General features: G+C 37.1%; 1 protein-coding gene across 1 annotated transcript in view; it reads left to right on the top strand.

Moving 5' to 3' along the window:
- fras1 (Fraser extracellular matrix complex subunit 1) overlaps window positions 1-16168 on the top strand; it is a 116801-nt gene that overhangs the window by 80981 nt on the left and 19652 nt on the right. The window contains exons 30-45 of the mRNA XM_051892685.1: window positions 2430-2589; window positions 2728-2903; window positions 4614-4730; window positions 4927-5041; window positions 5773-5910; window positions 6634-6666; window positions 8203-8334; window positions 9817-9945; window positions 10046-10293; window positions 10387-10538; window positions 11416-11578; window positions 11669-11801; window positions 12413-12597; window positions 13845-14001; window positions 14490-14753; window positions 15922-16110. Of these exons, the coding sequence (XP_051748645.1) occupies window positions 2430-2589; window positions 2728-2903; window positions 4614-4730; window positions 4927-5041; window positions 5773-5910; window positions 6634-6666; window positions 8203-8334; window positions 9817-9945; window positions 10046-10293; window positions 10387-10538; window positions 11416-11578; window positions 11669-11801; window positions 12413-12597; window positions 13845-14001; window positions 14490-14753; window positions 15922-16110 (2491 nt within the window). The remainder of the gene's footprint in view (window positions 1-2429; window positions 2590-2727; window positions 2904-4613; window positions 4731-4926; window positions 5042-5772; window positions 5911-6633; window positions 6667-8202; window positions 8335-9816; window positions 9946-10045; window positions 10294-10386; window positions 10539-11415; window positions 11579-11668; window positions 11802-12412; window positions 12598-13844; window positions 14002-14489; window positions 14754-15921; window positions 16111-16168) is intronic.

Raw genomic sequence — 16168 nt, 5'->3', positions numbered from 1 at the left:
AGTGTTGTATCTAATAGATGAAGATCTGAATATACAGAAAGAAGGAACAAAATTAAGACATTTGCAGAATGAAATGAGAGATAGAAGAGAAGAAGCAGAAGAGCAAAGAAAAGCAAAGGAAAGCAAAGGGAAAACTAAACTATCAATGACTCAGTCCATTTTATACCATAAGCATAGGGAAATTTACATCCCACTCAAACTTATGTTTTGGTCTAATAAGAAAAGGTCAAATGGATTTATCCATTATGTCAAAAACTAGTCAAATGTCAAAAAAAGATAAAAATAGATATAGGGGTTGTTTTGACACCCTTAAGGGAATTTTTGCAGATTTTACATTGTCACGTCAGCAGAAACAGAAACAGACATATCTTGATATAAAAGTACATCGAGTTCAAATGAGCAACTAATTCCGAAAACATCGCTTCTGCAGTACTTGGCAGACGTCCAGTATCTAAACACAAACGTGTCAACGTGACCTGTCACATTGGAACACTTTGAAGAACAATTGAATATAGCAAGCATACACCATGGACAACAATAAGAATAACCATAAAGGAGTACATGAATATATGAAATCAAAAGTAATATTGATAAATCATAAGCCATAAATGATTAACATAAAATATGAATAAAATGCATGAATATGAATATTGACCATTTTGGATGCACCAAAGCGGAAATAACAACCCTTTCTATTATAATTAGACGACACGTTTTATTCATATCAGATACACATTGTGAAAGTAACTTTAAAGTTTACTCTATTCTTCCCTAGTTCACCAACTCACTTACTTGCATATATTTCAGAGAATTTTTCTGACAGTTTGAGACACAGTGGATAATTTCTGTCATATAGACTACAGTGCGTAAAGTGTTTTTCATGATGGTAAACACCACTTTCTCATACCTCTCTCCCACTATTGGTACATATATAATCATAACCACCCTTTTTACACTTGAAATCGCTCGTTTCTGACATGCCCTCAGCCTGCTGATGTCTAGACAGATAGCAGCACTTTATTTGCTCTTTTCAAGCTCTGTCCCCCCTCCCATACACTGTTATCCACACATCTCTCAGTAGTGTCATCCGATTACACCTGCCTTGTTCCCTGCTTCAACCTGTTATCTCCCATCCTAAGCAGCTTTTGACTAATGGAAGCCCTGTTTCAGAGTAAACACTCTGTTTTCAGATCAATAGCACATCGTTTTTATTGGTGGGATCGCAGTGAGTTATATTGGGCAGAATCGCATGAAGGCTTCATCAAGGTCTATTTCAATCACAGAAGTGGCATTGAGTGGAAAGGTCAAATTTCATCCACAACACAAGGCACTGAGAGCCAAAGTCCCTGATCTCAAAAGATCTGTAACATGTGAATTTCTGCAATGAAGGGATGAAAGAGGAAGCTGACTTTTAATTAGCCTTTTGAAGAGAAGTCCTTTGGCATTCGTAGTCCCTGATCCATGTAATTGGTCAGTACTGGTGAATGATCCTTGGTTTAATGTGGTCTGGAGACCTGAAATACCTGCATTTTCCACCACTTTGATCTCTAAATCAAGAGAAAGATAGAGAAATAAAGAAACAGAATCTTTGCAGGTATCACCTTCACTGTAGAAGATGTTTTATCAGGGAAAAAATGTTTAATGTGGTAACATCAAAATGAATTGGTTGAATTCAAGTGTTATGTAATATGAATGAATTGACAGTAGTTTACACCAGCAAAGGTCATTTTTAAGGGTTAGATCAGGTAGAAATGCACTACATGAAATGTAGCAAAACTCTCAATTAAGGGAGAATCTATCATTTTGACCCATGAGTGAACTCTTCCGTGAAACACCTTGCCTTGTAAATCCATCCCGCTCTCAGAGAGGTGATCAGGATCAGCAGGAAGGTGGTGGAAGGGTGCCAAGGTGTTTCCTCTGTGAATCAGAGCTTTCATCTCCCTGCGTCCTTGAAAGTCTTTGATTATGTGAGACAGATGATCTTATTCACCACAATGAGCTCCTCAGCTAGAGTTGGGATGCTCAGAGTCCCGTTAAGATCTAAAGATTCATGGCATAGGAATTGAAGCCTTGATGTTTCTCAATGTAAAATGCAAGGATCTTTCTGAAGTTATGAAGGTATCATGTAGCAATTAAAACTGTAGTAATGGCCGCTGAAACTTCAGCTTTACCAATACAGGAATAAAATACATTATAAAACATTTCAAAATAGAAAACAGAAATATTTCACACATTTTTATTGTATTTTTTGATCAAATAAATGCAGCCTTGGTGACATTTCTTTCAAAAACATTTTTAAAAATCTTACCGAACCCAAACTTTTGAACAGTAGTGTATAATCTATAACATTATTATGAGGCTGTAAATGCTGTTATAAGCTGAAATAAACATACCATTAATCATAATGGTGCATTATGGCTTCCCTGTAGGTTGGATTGACTCCTCATCTGCGTTCAGTGCCTAAGACCTGGGTGAGAGAGGGAGGAATGGTGCAGCTGTCTAAGAAGTGTCTCAATGCTCAGTTCCAAGGATCCAGTGACTCTGAAATCTTGTACACCATTCATTCTGAGAGTGGACAGCCTAAATACGGTATCATCAGCAGCAGCAGCACCATCATCTGTCTCTAGTATCCCATATACTCTATGCCTGTCTTTCTTTCTGAACTCAATTCAGTGCTATGAACTACAGTGAAATGCTTCTTTCTAAAGGTATCTTGTGTGTGTCTAGGAGAGATTGTGCTGGTGTCTATGCCCGCCGATGGTCCTGTGGAAGCATGGCAGGCTTTTCCAGATGGTCAGGACACCACATCCACCAGCTCATTTACACAGCAAGATGTTAATGAAGGAACTGTCTGGTACAGACACTATGGTTCCGGAACACAGAGAGATACTTTTCAGTTTCAGGTGAGACACACACACAGTGCACAATAAATTTAACCCAAGGCAAATACTGTCACTTCAGCAAGAGCCCTGCGGCTCAGTATGTAGAATCAAAGATTAACATTTAGCTTGTTAAAAAGTGTCTACTCTTACAATTCTTTGTTTGTTTTTTTCAGAAGAAAGGTGTATTATATATTGATTTGACATTTAATTGTTGGGGTTCATGTTTTAAACTGTAGAAGTACTGCTCTGTTTCACATATTTTACACATATTTAAAGTAAATCAGGATAGTAAAAATAAACACAATTTTATGTAAGTAAAATTTGTATCGAGTCACTATACAGACACTATAAGGGGCATCTTACACAATGATATGCAGGGCACATTGTGTTGATATGAATTATGATTGCTCAGGAGATGTTACTTTTTATTCACATTTATACACTGCCATTCAAAGGTTTGGACTGTACTTTTTTTTTTTTTTTTTTATAGAAAGAAAGAAAAAAAGAAATGAATTCTTTCATTTAGCAAGGATTTATTAGATTGATCAGAAATCTTGTACATTGTTACAAAAAATTATATTCAAATAAATGCTGTTCTGTTAAACTTTATATTAGAAATTCAGTTTTGCCATCACAGGAATAACGTGTTTAAATTGTAATAATATTTCACACTATTACAGTTTTTACTATATTTTTGAAAAAAAAAAAAAATCAATAAATTTAGTCTTGTTAAGCATAAGAAATTAAGCATAGCAATTGTTTTCAAAAACATAAAAAAAATCTTACTGACTTTTGAATGGTAGTGTAAATTTTTTTCTCTCTCTCTCTCTCTCACACACACACAACATCAGACTTTTAGATCAGCGTTTCTCCTGTTACAAGTGATGAACAAAGAGAACACAAACCTCTTAGGAAGATAAACACACTGTTCCCGTCTCTCGCACTATTGGACTATTTTCTCCATTTTACTTCAGCTTTGCTTCACACTCTTAGGCCAATTTGTCCATCTGTCCTACTTCTCCTTCACCAGCCTCACTGCATTACTTCGGTATAAATGAGCTAATTTGTCTTCAAATCCAGTCTCAAATCAGTGTAAGCAGCATTAAAGGACATTCAATCACATTTAATTCATCAACTCAAACCCCTAATGACTCTTGACACGACAGTTTTTTTGTCCTCCTGCAGAAAATTGCTTTCCCTTCTTGTTTGTTCTTTTCTCTTCTCGTCTTGCCTGAGGCTGCACCCTGACTTCATTAAATAAGATTTGAGTTTTAATGGTTCGACACAGTTTAATTTATGTCCTCAGGGGTGTTTTTGTGAGCATGTGTTTTTTCAACCTATTTGTGTGGTGTCTACTCAAGAATTTGTATTAGAATTGACGACAGAATAAATTAAATAGCTCAAAGATTAAGTTGTATATTGATGTTGAGAGTGATTTTGTAGTTATGAAATACATTAATGATTACCGATTATTGTCTGAGCTGCTGAGAAATGTTAGTTTTTGAGATGTTTGAGACCGCTGTGTTTAAAAAGCTGCAGCAGGAGCTTTTCTTCTTTCTTTCTTTTTTTCAGTTTTTATTTATTTATTTTTTTTCTCAGTTCAGTAACAATTATTTGGGTCCTCACAGACAATTTGGTAATTAAAAAAAAAATGGTATTTGTGGTATTTGTTTACTGTAGTTCATAGTTCATTGTTTGCTTATGCATGGGTGCATGTCATTTTGTTGGCAGGTTTCAAGTGAGGTTTATCCAGAGACTCTGAGTGATACACAGACCTTCACTATAGGAGTGATGCCTCAAAGCCCCGGCATGCCTCAGCTCTCACCTGGAGCCGACCTGCAGATTACTGTAAGATTCAAACAGCAGCACATGAAAAGATTCTCTGTCTACTTAAATTTTAGTTAATATTCAGTGTATCCAGACTTTGAACATGTGATCTGCAGACATTGTCTTCATCAATGTAAATGTTTTTGGTTGTGTGTGTGTGTGTGTGTGTGTGTGTGTGTGTGTGTGTGTGTGTGTGTGTGTGTGTGTGTGTGTGCAGGCACTGGAAGATCGCGTGACTGTGATATCTCCCTCTGCTCTCTCCTTCACTGACTCTGAGACGCCCAGCGACAAGCTTGTCTACAACATCACCAAAGCGCTCACCTCAGGCCACGGTAACTAAACCTCCATTATTGTCATAGGGGTGAGGGGAAGGACACTCATAGGCATAATGGAAGCCTGATAGTTTTGTTTTGTTCTCCTATTTGTACCATTAAATAGAGAGTGTGGAATTTCAAAGGTGGAACTTGCTGAGATGGTAATGGTAGGGTACATTTGAAGATAATTGTGAAAAGCGTCATATGTGGTTCTACAATATTTTTCAAATCCTTTTGTGGATTGGATGTTTTATTTCCAATCCAATTTCTCTCAAGTTAAAAAAAAATATGGAAAATAATGTGCGTCAGCGTGTGTTTGCAGCAAGACAAAAATAAAGAGCAGGATTTAGTTGTGGCAGTTTGTTTATTATTACAAAACTTAAAGAAACAAAACACTCAGCAAAATACTCGATAGGACACAGGAACGGAACAACCAACTAAACTTGACAAGAACGGTCAATGAACTGAACAAACACAGGATTTAAATACACAAGGCAAACTAATCAACGAAATAAACAACAGGTGCACATAATAATCAAATCAAAGAGAAACCATGAGAATGAATACAAACACAGGAAATCTTTAACTGTTACATCTCCAGTGAGAGCTGTAATTTACCCTTATGAACGAGCAGGAAGCATAATAAACCTAATTTATCCCACAATCTCTCTTTCATTATTTCTGAGCTTCTAATATTGGATTGCTTATTATATTAATATGAACATGATGATGTCACACTCCTTTTTCAGGTGCGCTGGAGCACAGGGACAGACCTTACCATCATGTGCGCCTCTTCACCCAGGCTGATGTAGACAGTGGCAAAATTATCTACAGACCCCCACAAGCACCATCCCACCTTCAGGAACTTTATCAGTACTCATTTACAGGTTAGTTATTAATTTACTACATTTTTTTTAATCAAATCAGTATATTAGGATGATTTCTGAATGATCCTGTGACAACGAAGACTGGAGTAATGATGCTCAAAATTCAGCTTTACCATCATAGGAATAAATTACATTAAAAAATAAAATAAAATGGAAATTAATTATTTTAACTTGTAATATTTTACAATATTACTATTTGTTTACTGTATTTTTTGATCAAATAAATGCAGCTTTGACGAGCATGAGAGATTAAACATTTTACTGATTAAAAACTTTTGAACAATAGTGTAGGTGAAGTGTAAATAGCTTTTGATACAACTCAAATTCATGAATTTACAGATCTTTTATAATCCAACTAGAAATTTGAATCCCAAAACATTTTTAATTGGAGAGGGTTTTTTATAGTGCTCTGCTATGAATGTAACAATAGTAGCATGCAATACTATAATGACACGTTCATTAATTTGAAATGTGTATAGTTTTTGTGGGAAGTTAATTAGCAAATGTGTCAGCGCACTGTTGATTTATTTCTAATCTGATGCTAATTGGTGCTTCTGAGCAGTCAAACCCAACGGCTGAGGCATTGTTAGCGATGCGTTTGTCTGTAAAACTCACCTCTTCAGCATTTAAATATGAAATAATCTCTCACCCTGCTTGCTAATTACTGTGATTTGTTAGCAGTTGTTTGTGAAAGTAACCACTAACAATCTTTCATTCCTACAGGTCTACCAGAGTCAGTGAGCCTCCATTTCACAGGTATATAATCACTTTTGGCCTCTGAAACCCCCTTGCGACTCTCCCTTATTCTCCCTTTCCTTACACGCTTCCAGCAGACCCAGAATTCACTGCTTCCTCTCAAATGCCATATATAGATCCCTCTGTGCCTCTGATCCTACATTCCCTGGGGTGTTGCTGTTATTTATTTATGGGACCTTCTCTCCCCTAAGAGGGAATATAATTCCCTCTCTCTTTCTGATGTCCATCCATACGCTTTATTCCGCCTGACAGCAGGATACGATTGTGCATCCATCTTCTTCTTGCAGTGCCCATGAATCAGAGCTGTGATTGCTCATGTGCCCTTCTATGTCTGGATGGAAGCAGGGCACTGTAGGGCAGACAAACTCCTTTAAGTGCTGTTAGTAATAGTGTGAAATGGATGGCGAGTAACAATAGACCGGAGAACCGCAGTGTCAGGAGTTGATGCTAAAATAACTTTTTATTCCTCTCTTATATGTATTCTTAACTGAAGAAAAACATCAAACACTGTCATAAACATAGAGAGACTCTCGGCTCAGCAGCTGATTTCTGTTTGCATCCACAGTTTAAATTTAAATACTCTGTTTGCATTTTTTTTCTTCATTGTTCTGACAGGATCAAGGTCTTTGTTTTGTCTCATTTGCATTGTAAGTATGTAAATTGTGACTGTAGTTTGGGAAACTGCTTCATTGCTTCTTCCCTTACAAAACATATTTCCACCAGCATACCATAGTAAATACTAGTTTTTGTTTGCTGTAAAATTATAATAAATGTATATAAATAATCATTTTTTGATGACAGTAGTGGTTAAAAGTGTAAGTAGTGGTGTTCTATTGTAGTAACTGTATTACATTAACAACAAAAAGACTTCTATTTTCTCTTTTGGGAAATGTAAATTCGCTGTGCAATTGTTTTGACACCTATACCATGTTTTGGTTAATGCAGTGTAAGTTAATGGGAGACTTACAAACTCTTAAAATCTTAAAATTCTTGTATTTCTAATTTAAACTATAATGTTTACAAAAACGTAACTAAATGTATAATCACATTTACCATAGTTCACTGAATTTTTGTGATTGGGAATTTCGTGTGAGGGCGAAAGATTTAGCCATGCAAATTTCACAAGTTGGTCACGCGGATTCAAAAGTGGAGGCAGATGAATGCGAGCCTCATGTTCATGCTCATATTTACACGCGCAACACAACTGTTTGAGCTCTCACGGTTACAGCGGCTAAAAGAAGCAAATTATATTAAAAGTACACTTCAGTGTTGACATTTATAGAGAAAGAAGGCATGTATTAGGCATGTTGAATAGTTGTGTGTCCCAAGCTCACATCTTATGTTATGTGTCTGGAGGATGAGGTTGAGATGATGTAGGATGTCTTTTTCTCTTTTCTGTCTGATTCATCCTCCCTGTGTCTTAGTTGTATTCATTCATCTGTGCTATATTGAGTTGAAGTGCAGAAGACAACCGCCTGAAGGTCAACAGTGTTCTTGTGCATGACTGACTTATTCTGAGTCGCTCTCTTATGTCAGTGTCTGACGGAGAACACACCACTCCAGAGATGGACTTTGCTATTCTGTTGTTGGCCAATCATCAGCAGCCACCGGTCTTTCAGATTCTGGATCCGGTGCTGGAGGTCAGCCTCGGCGGCAGGGCACCAGTGGGTAAGGACATGAGTATTGACTTAAGTGCTACAAAGTAATTAAAGTGAATAAATAAGTCTTTTAAAGGTCCAGTCAGTATGTTTTTTCCTCATTAAAAAGTTTTACACGTCATTAAAAAAGTTTTGAATGGAATTGTTCCTTGTTTAAAATCTTGTTCACCTGAGACTCCAGACACATCAGAAGCCTAATAAAAGCTATTTTATTTTACAGAGTGTCTATATACACTAAGTGCAAATAGTGTCCCTTGTTGGCAAATGCTATTTACACTAGCTCCGCCCACCAACGCCTGGTTGGGCCACTCAAGTTTTAAAGTCCCCGTGAACCGGACGTTGCAAACGACTTTTCTCCAGTGTTGTGATGTATTTCCAAGTGAAACGGAATATTGAATAGAGGGCAGGGTTTTACTTTAGCACTCCTCCTCTCTATCTCTCGCTCATAGCAGACTAACTGTTGGAGGGGAGTGGTTTAAGTGTTTTCAACCCAAGCCGTCAAACTGACGTCATCAGAGAAGGAACGCCATTCCAGACTGGAAGTAACTTTTCAGATTTTGATTAAAGATTACCACGACAAACAATTTTTTTCTGTGTATTAACTTGCATGGATTAATTGTTCAAAACAAGATTAGTAATATGCACTAGCAAAGTAAACAGGGTCAATTTTGATTTCATGACGACTTTAAGAAAAGATGCACAGAATTCAACATCTTCAGTGGCACAGCAGTAGCGTAAGGCTCGCAGACCTGGCTTTTAACGTGATAGATGCGGGTTTGAATCCGCCTTTTGCCGAGCTCGCATTTATTTTCAATAAAAATTAAAATAATGTTCTAAAAGTGGAAATAAACTGTGAACGAGTGTTTAATAATATTAAAAGTGTTTATAGGGTAGGGTTAGGGAAAGGTGTAGTGAAGGTTTTTATTCTCCCAATAAGGCAGCATCCATTTAATAATGTTATATAATCATTTACACTCTATGATATTATTGCATCCTGTTAATGTACAAAAATACTGAGGTGCAAATATTACCTGCCAAAATAAAGTATAGATAGCATCTAATTACTATTTTCTTTTATTGCAAAGAACTGATTCTTTTACATGGTGTAAATAGAATCTATCGCAATTTTCATCTAGTGTAAATAGCATATCGATAAGAAAATACTGCTATTGTCACTTAGTGTAAATAGAATATATTGCTATTTGCACTTAGTGCAAATAGCCGCTGCCTTTATTTTACATGGAGCTGGTCACCTCATGGGGCCCACCATTTTAAGATCACATGACTAGTTAAAAACTACTCACTTTTTCTCAGTTAACCCCCTGTTGTTGGACACTTTTCTACAGCACATTTCTACAATGACATTGGTAACTGAAAACATTTCCTTTCGCATGATGCTACATCCACACCACTAGGTGTCAAAATGTCAGTCAGCACAACATAAACATAAAATTTGCCCAGTTTAATCTCACATGGGCTTGTTTCCATGTAGGTGGGCGACAGTTAGCGGTGACAGATGCTGACACAGCCCCTGAAGAACTGGAGTTTGAGCTGGTGGAGGGGCCGCTACATGGGACCCTCCTGAGAGTGGACCTTGGCTCGCAGGTCCAGTTGGTCAATGGTAGGTGCAGCTTTTTTGGTTCTCCCAAGTGTGTGCTTCTTTATTGTACTTTATGCTTCAGTTTCTTTAGTTTATTTATCAAAATTCTCCTCCACCTCAGGGGACACTTTCACATCCAGTGACATCACCAGGAACGTTCTGCAGTATGAGCATGCCGGTCTCACCACCGAAGAGGACTCCATGACCTTCTCTGTGACGGATGGAATCTCAATGACCTCCATCACAGTGCAGGTCTTGGTGTCTGAGGTCAAAGGTGATGCACCCAAACGTGACCCAAAGGCCTTGCTATCCATGGAGGTGGCGGAGAAGAGCAGCACCATCATTAGGCGTTCACATTTAGCTTATATGGTGAGGAATGACATGTTCTTAGAATGACTGAAAATAAAAGTTAAATTGGTAGTTTCCAGTATGCATAAAAAGTGTTTTGTCAATGTCTTTTAGGATGATGAATCTCCAGATGAGAGAATTTTTGTGCAGTTAGTTTCTGTGCCAATGTATGGGATCCTCACCAAAAACAAGGTTGAAACAGATCATGAGGAACTTAGTGAATATTCATCCTTTACAATGGAGGACATCAACAACCACAAAATTAGGTAAATGCCCCGGCATTCAGTGGCATTGTTGTTTCATTGAGATTATAGTTTCATTAATATTTTAAATCAGTTTTTATTTTTATATTTTCTGTTTCATTTTAAAGTTTTAGCAAGTTCGTTGTATTTGTCATTGTTATTAGTTTTTGTTTTCTTTTTAAATTTGTATTTTGTGTTTGTAAGTTTTAGTTATTTTAGTGGAAGTTAAACTAAGTGAAAATGAAAATGCTGAAATAAAATAATTTTAAGGGTTTTTTTAAACATTTTATTTCAGTTAGAGATTACTTTAGTTCAAGTAACATTTTTTTTATGGTTTTAGTTAACTATAATAACCCTGCCTATTTCATATGTATTTTTATATTCTTAGCAGCTCTGTTACTCTCATGTATTTTACAATAATTCAATCGAAATAGTATTTGCTTTCATTTTTGCCAGAATTTTGCTGCATATTCATGTTGTTTTAAATATGAGGTCGGATCTTTGTCAATGTTTTTCTCAGATCATTACCAGTATTAATGTGTCATTCCTAGTTCTACTATGTTAATATTAGACTCCATAAATGAGGCATGTAAAATGTTTGGCGAGCTGAAGTGCTTGGGGAGGCACAACATGCATTACAACACAGGCTGCTTTAATTGCTTTAAATTGTTGAGCCCTGCTGAGAAATGATAAAATATAAAACCATTCTCTCGGGCGATTACGTCTTTGCCCATATTTGAGTGTTATCTCTGGTGGTTTCCTTTTTTAAACAGATAGAACATTTAACTTATGTTTTCTGCAGTTTTTCAAAACAGTTTATTGTGTTCCAGCTCTCGTTTTTATAGAATTTAAAGAAGAAGGTTATAAATAATGAGATTTTTTTTTTTGCTTTTTCAAATAGCTATGTTACGTCCTTTGAAACGGGTGACCAGCCTGTCACTGACATTTTTCACTTCGTTGTCTATGATGATGAGAACAATCGTCTGGAAAACCAGATGTTCACTATCACCATCACCTCTACCCAGAGGCAGCCACCTGTTGTCACTGTCCGCAGCGGCATTAAGGTAAGCACAGTCCCCACTTTGCCATTAAACTAGTTGTAGATCTGGTTCTTTCAGCATTTCTAAACTCCTTATGGTGTTTTCTATGGACAGGTCCAGGAAGGAGGGAGAGTCCAGCTCTCAGCCAATCACATTATTGCATCAGACCCAGACACACCCAAAAAAGACCTGCTGGTGTGGCTGATCAGCCCACCCAAGTATGGCTTTATTGAGAACACAAAGCAAGGTGAATCACTCAGCGCTCTTTCCATGTGTAATATATCACCTAGCATTATATGTTAGCTTCCTTTTCTAAATCACTTGGGGGCAGGTGTTTTTTTTTTGTTGTTGTTGTTTTTTTTTCAGTTGTTGATGGTGTAATTTTATTCATGAGCAGAGCGCCTTTTAGATGTGTGAAATTCAGATTAAAGCAGTTATCTTTATTCAGGCTTCCTGTTTGAGAGGAGAAGATGAAAGGAGGTGCAGATCATGGTAGAACATAAACACCCAATGATAGAAAATGTTGTTTTTCACTCAAAACACAGATGCAAACTCTGATGTCTGCTTTGATGTATCTACTTTAAGAACAAATACTTATTTTCATGATTTTAGGTTTGTTTTTGTTCCTCACAGCCATTTATTCATAAATATTAGCGATTTCTTATCTGGAAACTGACAGTCACTCTCATGTGTTTTGTCTAGAAAGTCGCTTGGTTGTTGTTTTTGTTCCAAGATCAATTACTTGTTTGGATATTAGGCCTAGAAATGTTGAGTAAAATGCAGTCTTTAGAACTGACTAAACTCAAGCTCAAAGTGTTGCATTTGTTTAACACATTGAGGTGTGTCCTTTGTGTGCAGCTTTGATCGGTGGATCTCGTGTGATTAGCCCTGACGTCCCCTTCACTATAGAAGACCTCACTTCAGACCATATCTTCTACGTCCAAAACATCCGCCAAGCCAGCATCCACCAGGATGTCTTCAGCTTTTACATCAGTGATGGATCAAGTCAAACTGAGGCTTTTGATGTCACCATAGACATCCAGGTATAATTGAAACACAAAAGCCCAAAGTATACTTCAGTTTTTACATGTAGACTTAGCATATGGCTACAGTTGAACGTGTTTCAACACCTTTCAAAGTTTACTCCATTTGATAGTGTGCACGAACACAGGCGGTTGACATGCGCTTTCAGTTTCATCCTTGTCCAGTGTCTGCACTATTTCTCCCCAGAATTTATGACAAATAAAAATGTCTTGGTTCTCTTTTAAATTGTAATTGGGCTGCACACAATACTTAGTGTATGCATAAAAAAATTAATAATAATTTGGGCTTAAGGCTACATGGTGTTTCTTTGATGAATTTTTTCCAGAATATTTTAGAATCCATTTTGCTGTTACTTTAAAAGACAAATGAAAAGCTCAGATGCAAAAGCTGCTAAACGCCACCTCCATCAAAAACGAGATAATGATATTGAGCGAATGCTCTCCACACATATACGTTCATCAAATACTTTCGCTTCAAATCCACTAAATCCCAGAGTCAGCCCATTCAGAAATACTGGTTCATTGGCAGAAGCCGCTAAACGCCATTTTTATCATGTTTTGTCCATCGTTACAGTGGCAATGACAGGATTTTGCGAATAGCAAGTAAACACAACAGTGTTCCTTGTGCTGCTGTAAAACTCTGAGAGAAACAGACTTGGAAGTCACTTATATCACAGCTCCCCCTACTGTGTGGATTAGTTTCTTCATTGTTACATTTTGAATTCTGCTTTCATCATTTGCAATGTTTCCAGTTGCATATGTGATTTTGCAACTGTTTACTATGTTTTGTTGTCCAAAGAGGTGGACTTAAAGGTTTTTGCGAAAAAGCACACATGGACATTGCTGTTTTTGCAGCAAAAGACAGCCAAATTTGTTAAATAACAATGAATTGATTAAAGTGACATTATTGAAAATAAGGTATTTTAATAACTGACCAGTAACCTTTTTATTGCCATTAAAGTGAAATTACTGAACCTAAACATAGGGGAATGGTAAAAACTGCTCGTTTAAAAGAAAACATGTCAGACGGACTTGGAGGTTTTTGCATCTGAACTCTTCATATGTACTTTGGTTTGTCTTCATTTCGCAGCCTCTTATAAGCATTTAATGGTTGGAGCTGCTGACTCACTTGGATGCATTTTCAAAGCAAGTCTGCAACATATCCCAATTCCCCTTTCTTTCCCGTCTCTCTTTCCTGACTTGTCAGGTTTGTATATGTTGTTTATATTATTTGATGTTGTTTATAGCACACCAAGGAGGACAGAGTCCCAATTATCTCAGTAAACAGCATCCAAGTGGAGGAGAACTCCGGTGTTGTCATCACTAACTCCTCCCTGAATGTGCTGGACCAGGACACACCTGAGAATGAGCTTCTCCTCACCATCATCAAGAAGCCTTCGTATGGTCAGTGCCTCTCTTTCTCTCTCCATTTCTCTTCATATGCTCACTCCATTCCCTAGTCTGTCGCTCATTCATGGCCATCCTTCAGCAAACATCCATTATTTGCCACATTACCTCTCAGTCTGGCTCCTGTGTGGCTGATTTATTTTCTAGTCATTGTGCCTCTGCTGTTGACTAGAGAACTGGTGGAAAGGCCACGACCCACAGGGCTTTATTGGTTAAACTTTTATTGATGCATGTCAAGGTGTTCACAGCAGTTTTATTAGGAGTCGCAAGTGAGGAATGGAGCTGACAGAACTGAAATACAGTCACCTTGTCAGAGTGTTATGTCAGCAGTGCAGCTATACAAAAAATGACATAGAGCGAATATTAGAGGTCAAATGCACATTTATTTGAAAATGTGTGTTTGATGGGGGGAAAAACATGAGAAGGAATGTACCATTAATGTCTATTTCTTTGCAATGTTTCCGTGTGTGTTCGTGTCTCCATAGGGAAGCTTCGCAGAAGGCAGTTCTACTCTCAACCTTTAGAGAATGGCAAGATTCTTCAGCAGGGATCCACCTTCACCTACCAGGACGTTCTAGACGAGCTGCTGGTCTACACCCCAGACGGACGTGGCTCTGGGACCGATGAGATCCAGTTTTCAGTAACAGATGGCATATACACAGAGATGGGCCGTCTTGAGTTCAGCATGGATATTAGGAAGAGAGAAGGCCCTAGAGTCACAATCAACAGAGGACTACAGATTGCAGCAGGTCAAGATACACCTACATTACAGTGTCATTGCACACATCCCAAACTATTTAGGATGCTTATTTTCAGTAGTCCTCATAATAGCAAACATAGTGTAGTACGGAATAATTTGTCAATCTTTAACTGCTTCTGAAATAAGTGTAAAAACAGACTCGCCACAAGGAGAGAAAGTGCTGATTTCACTTCTTCCTAGCATACAGTAATCTGTAAAAAAGAAAACAAAAAACTATTGCAGTCCCCTATACTGCCCAACCCCTCACCTTGAGCAAATCTTCTCATTTCTCAATTCTCTGTACTTAATAGTGAATAATGAAAAAATATATACAGTATATTTAAATCCTTTACATTTATTCATTGCTTTCGTCCAGAGCATCTTAAAAAAAACAAAAGCAATTTAAGAAGGCACCAGTGATATTAGTTTTGTTGAAAAACATTTTTTTCTTTTGACTTTTTGCCACTTTTTATTGAATGATGAAAACAGTTTTATTGAAGAATAAAAACACAATGAAAATTGCATGTTCTTTCTGTTTTCACAGCCTTTTGAATAATAAAAAGTTATTATTAAATAACTAATAAATTTTTTCTTTATTAAATTAATAACTTTTTGTCAGTAGGCCCACAATGTTCTTTTCATTTTCTTTATGATTTTGTTACAAAAAACATTCTAATTATAGAAAATAACTTAAATTATCCAAAAATATTTATGATACCACTTTCCAGAAGCAATATTTGGGGAATAGTTCACCTAAAAATGAAAATTCTTTATTCACTCACTCTCATATAATTTCAAACCTGTATTTTTTCATCTGTGGAACACAAAAGGAGACGGATGAGAAGCACATAAAAGTCACATAAAATAAGCACATAAAAGTCTTCTGAAGCCATACAACAGCTTTGTGTGAAAACCAGACCGAAATTATGGCATTATGCACTTTTAATCTTCCTCCGAAATTATGGCATTATGCACTTTTAATCTTCCTCTGCCAGACTTATTAGTGAACTAGAAAAGCGCCCCACACTCTGCAGTGCAGTTTCATTCATTATGATGCACTAATTTAAACACTTGATGTGAATAATTGAGGTTCATATCTAGTGCGACTGAGTTGATGTTAATAAATAACTTAAATACCTGTGTCATTTCTCTTACCATTGCTCATTCCATTCCGGCAGGTTCCTCATCTAAGATCACAGAGCAGCATCTGAAAGGAACGGACATAGATTCAGATAACCTTAGGCTGCGGTTCACCCTGACTAAAGACCTGAGCGTGGGCTCCCTGCTGCTGAATACAGGCAGAAACAAGGCTCAGATTTCTGTCAAAGGACCTGTCACCAGCTTCACCCAGGATGACATCAGCAAAGGTTTTTCCTACATTGCTCACTCTCTCTCATACATAATCATCCATAGGGAATTTCTATG

This window comes from Ctenopharyngodon idella, chromosome 5 (assembly GCF_019924925.1).
Source record: "Ctenopharyngodon idella isolate HZGC_01 chromosome 5, HZGC01, whole genome shotgun sequence".
NCBI lineage: Eukaryota > Metazoa > Chordata > Actinopteri > Cypriniformes > Xenocyprididae > Ctenopharyngodon > Ctenopharyngodon idella.
Note: the sequence above shows the minus strand (reverse complement) of the source record. Positions and strands in the feature narration are given on the sequence as shown.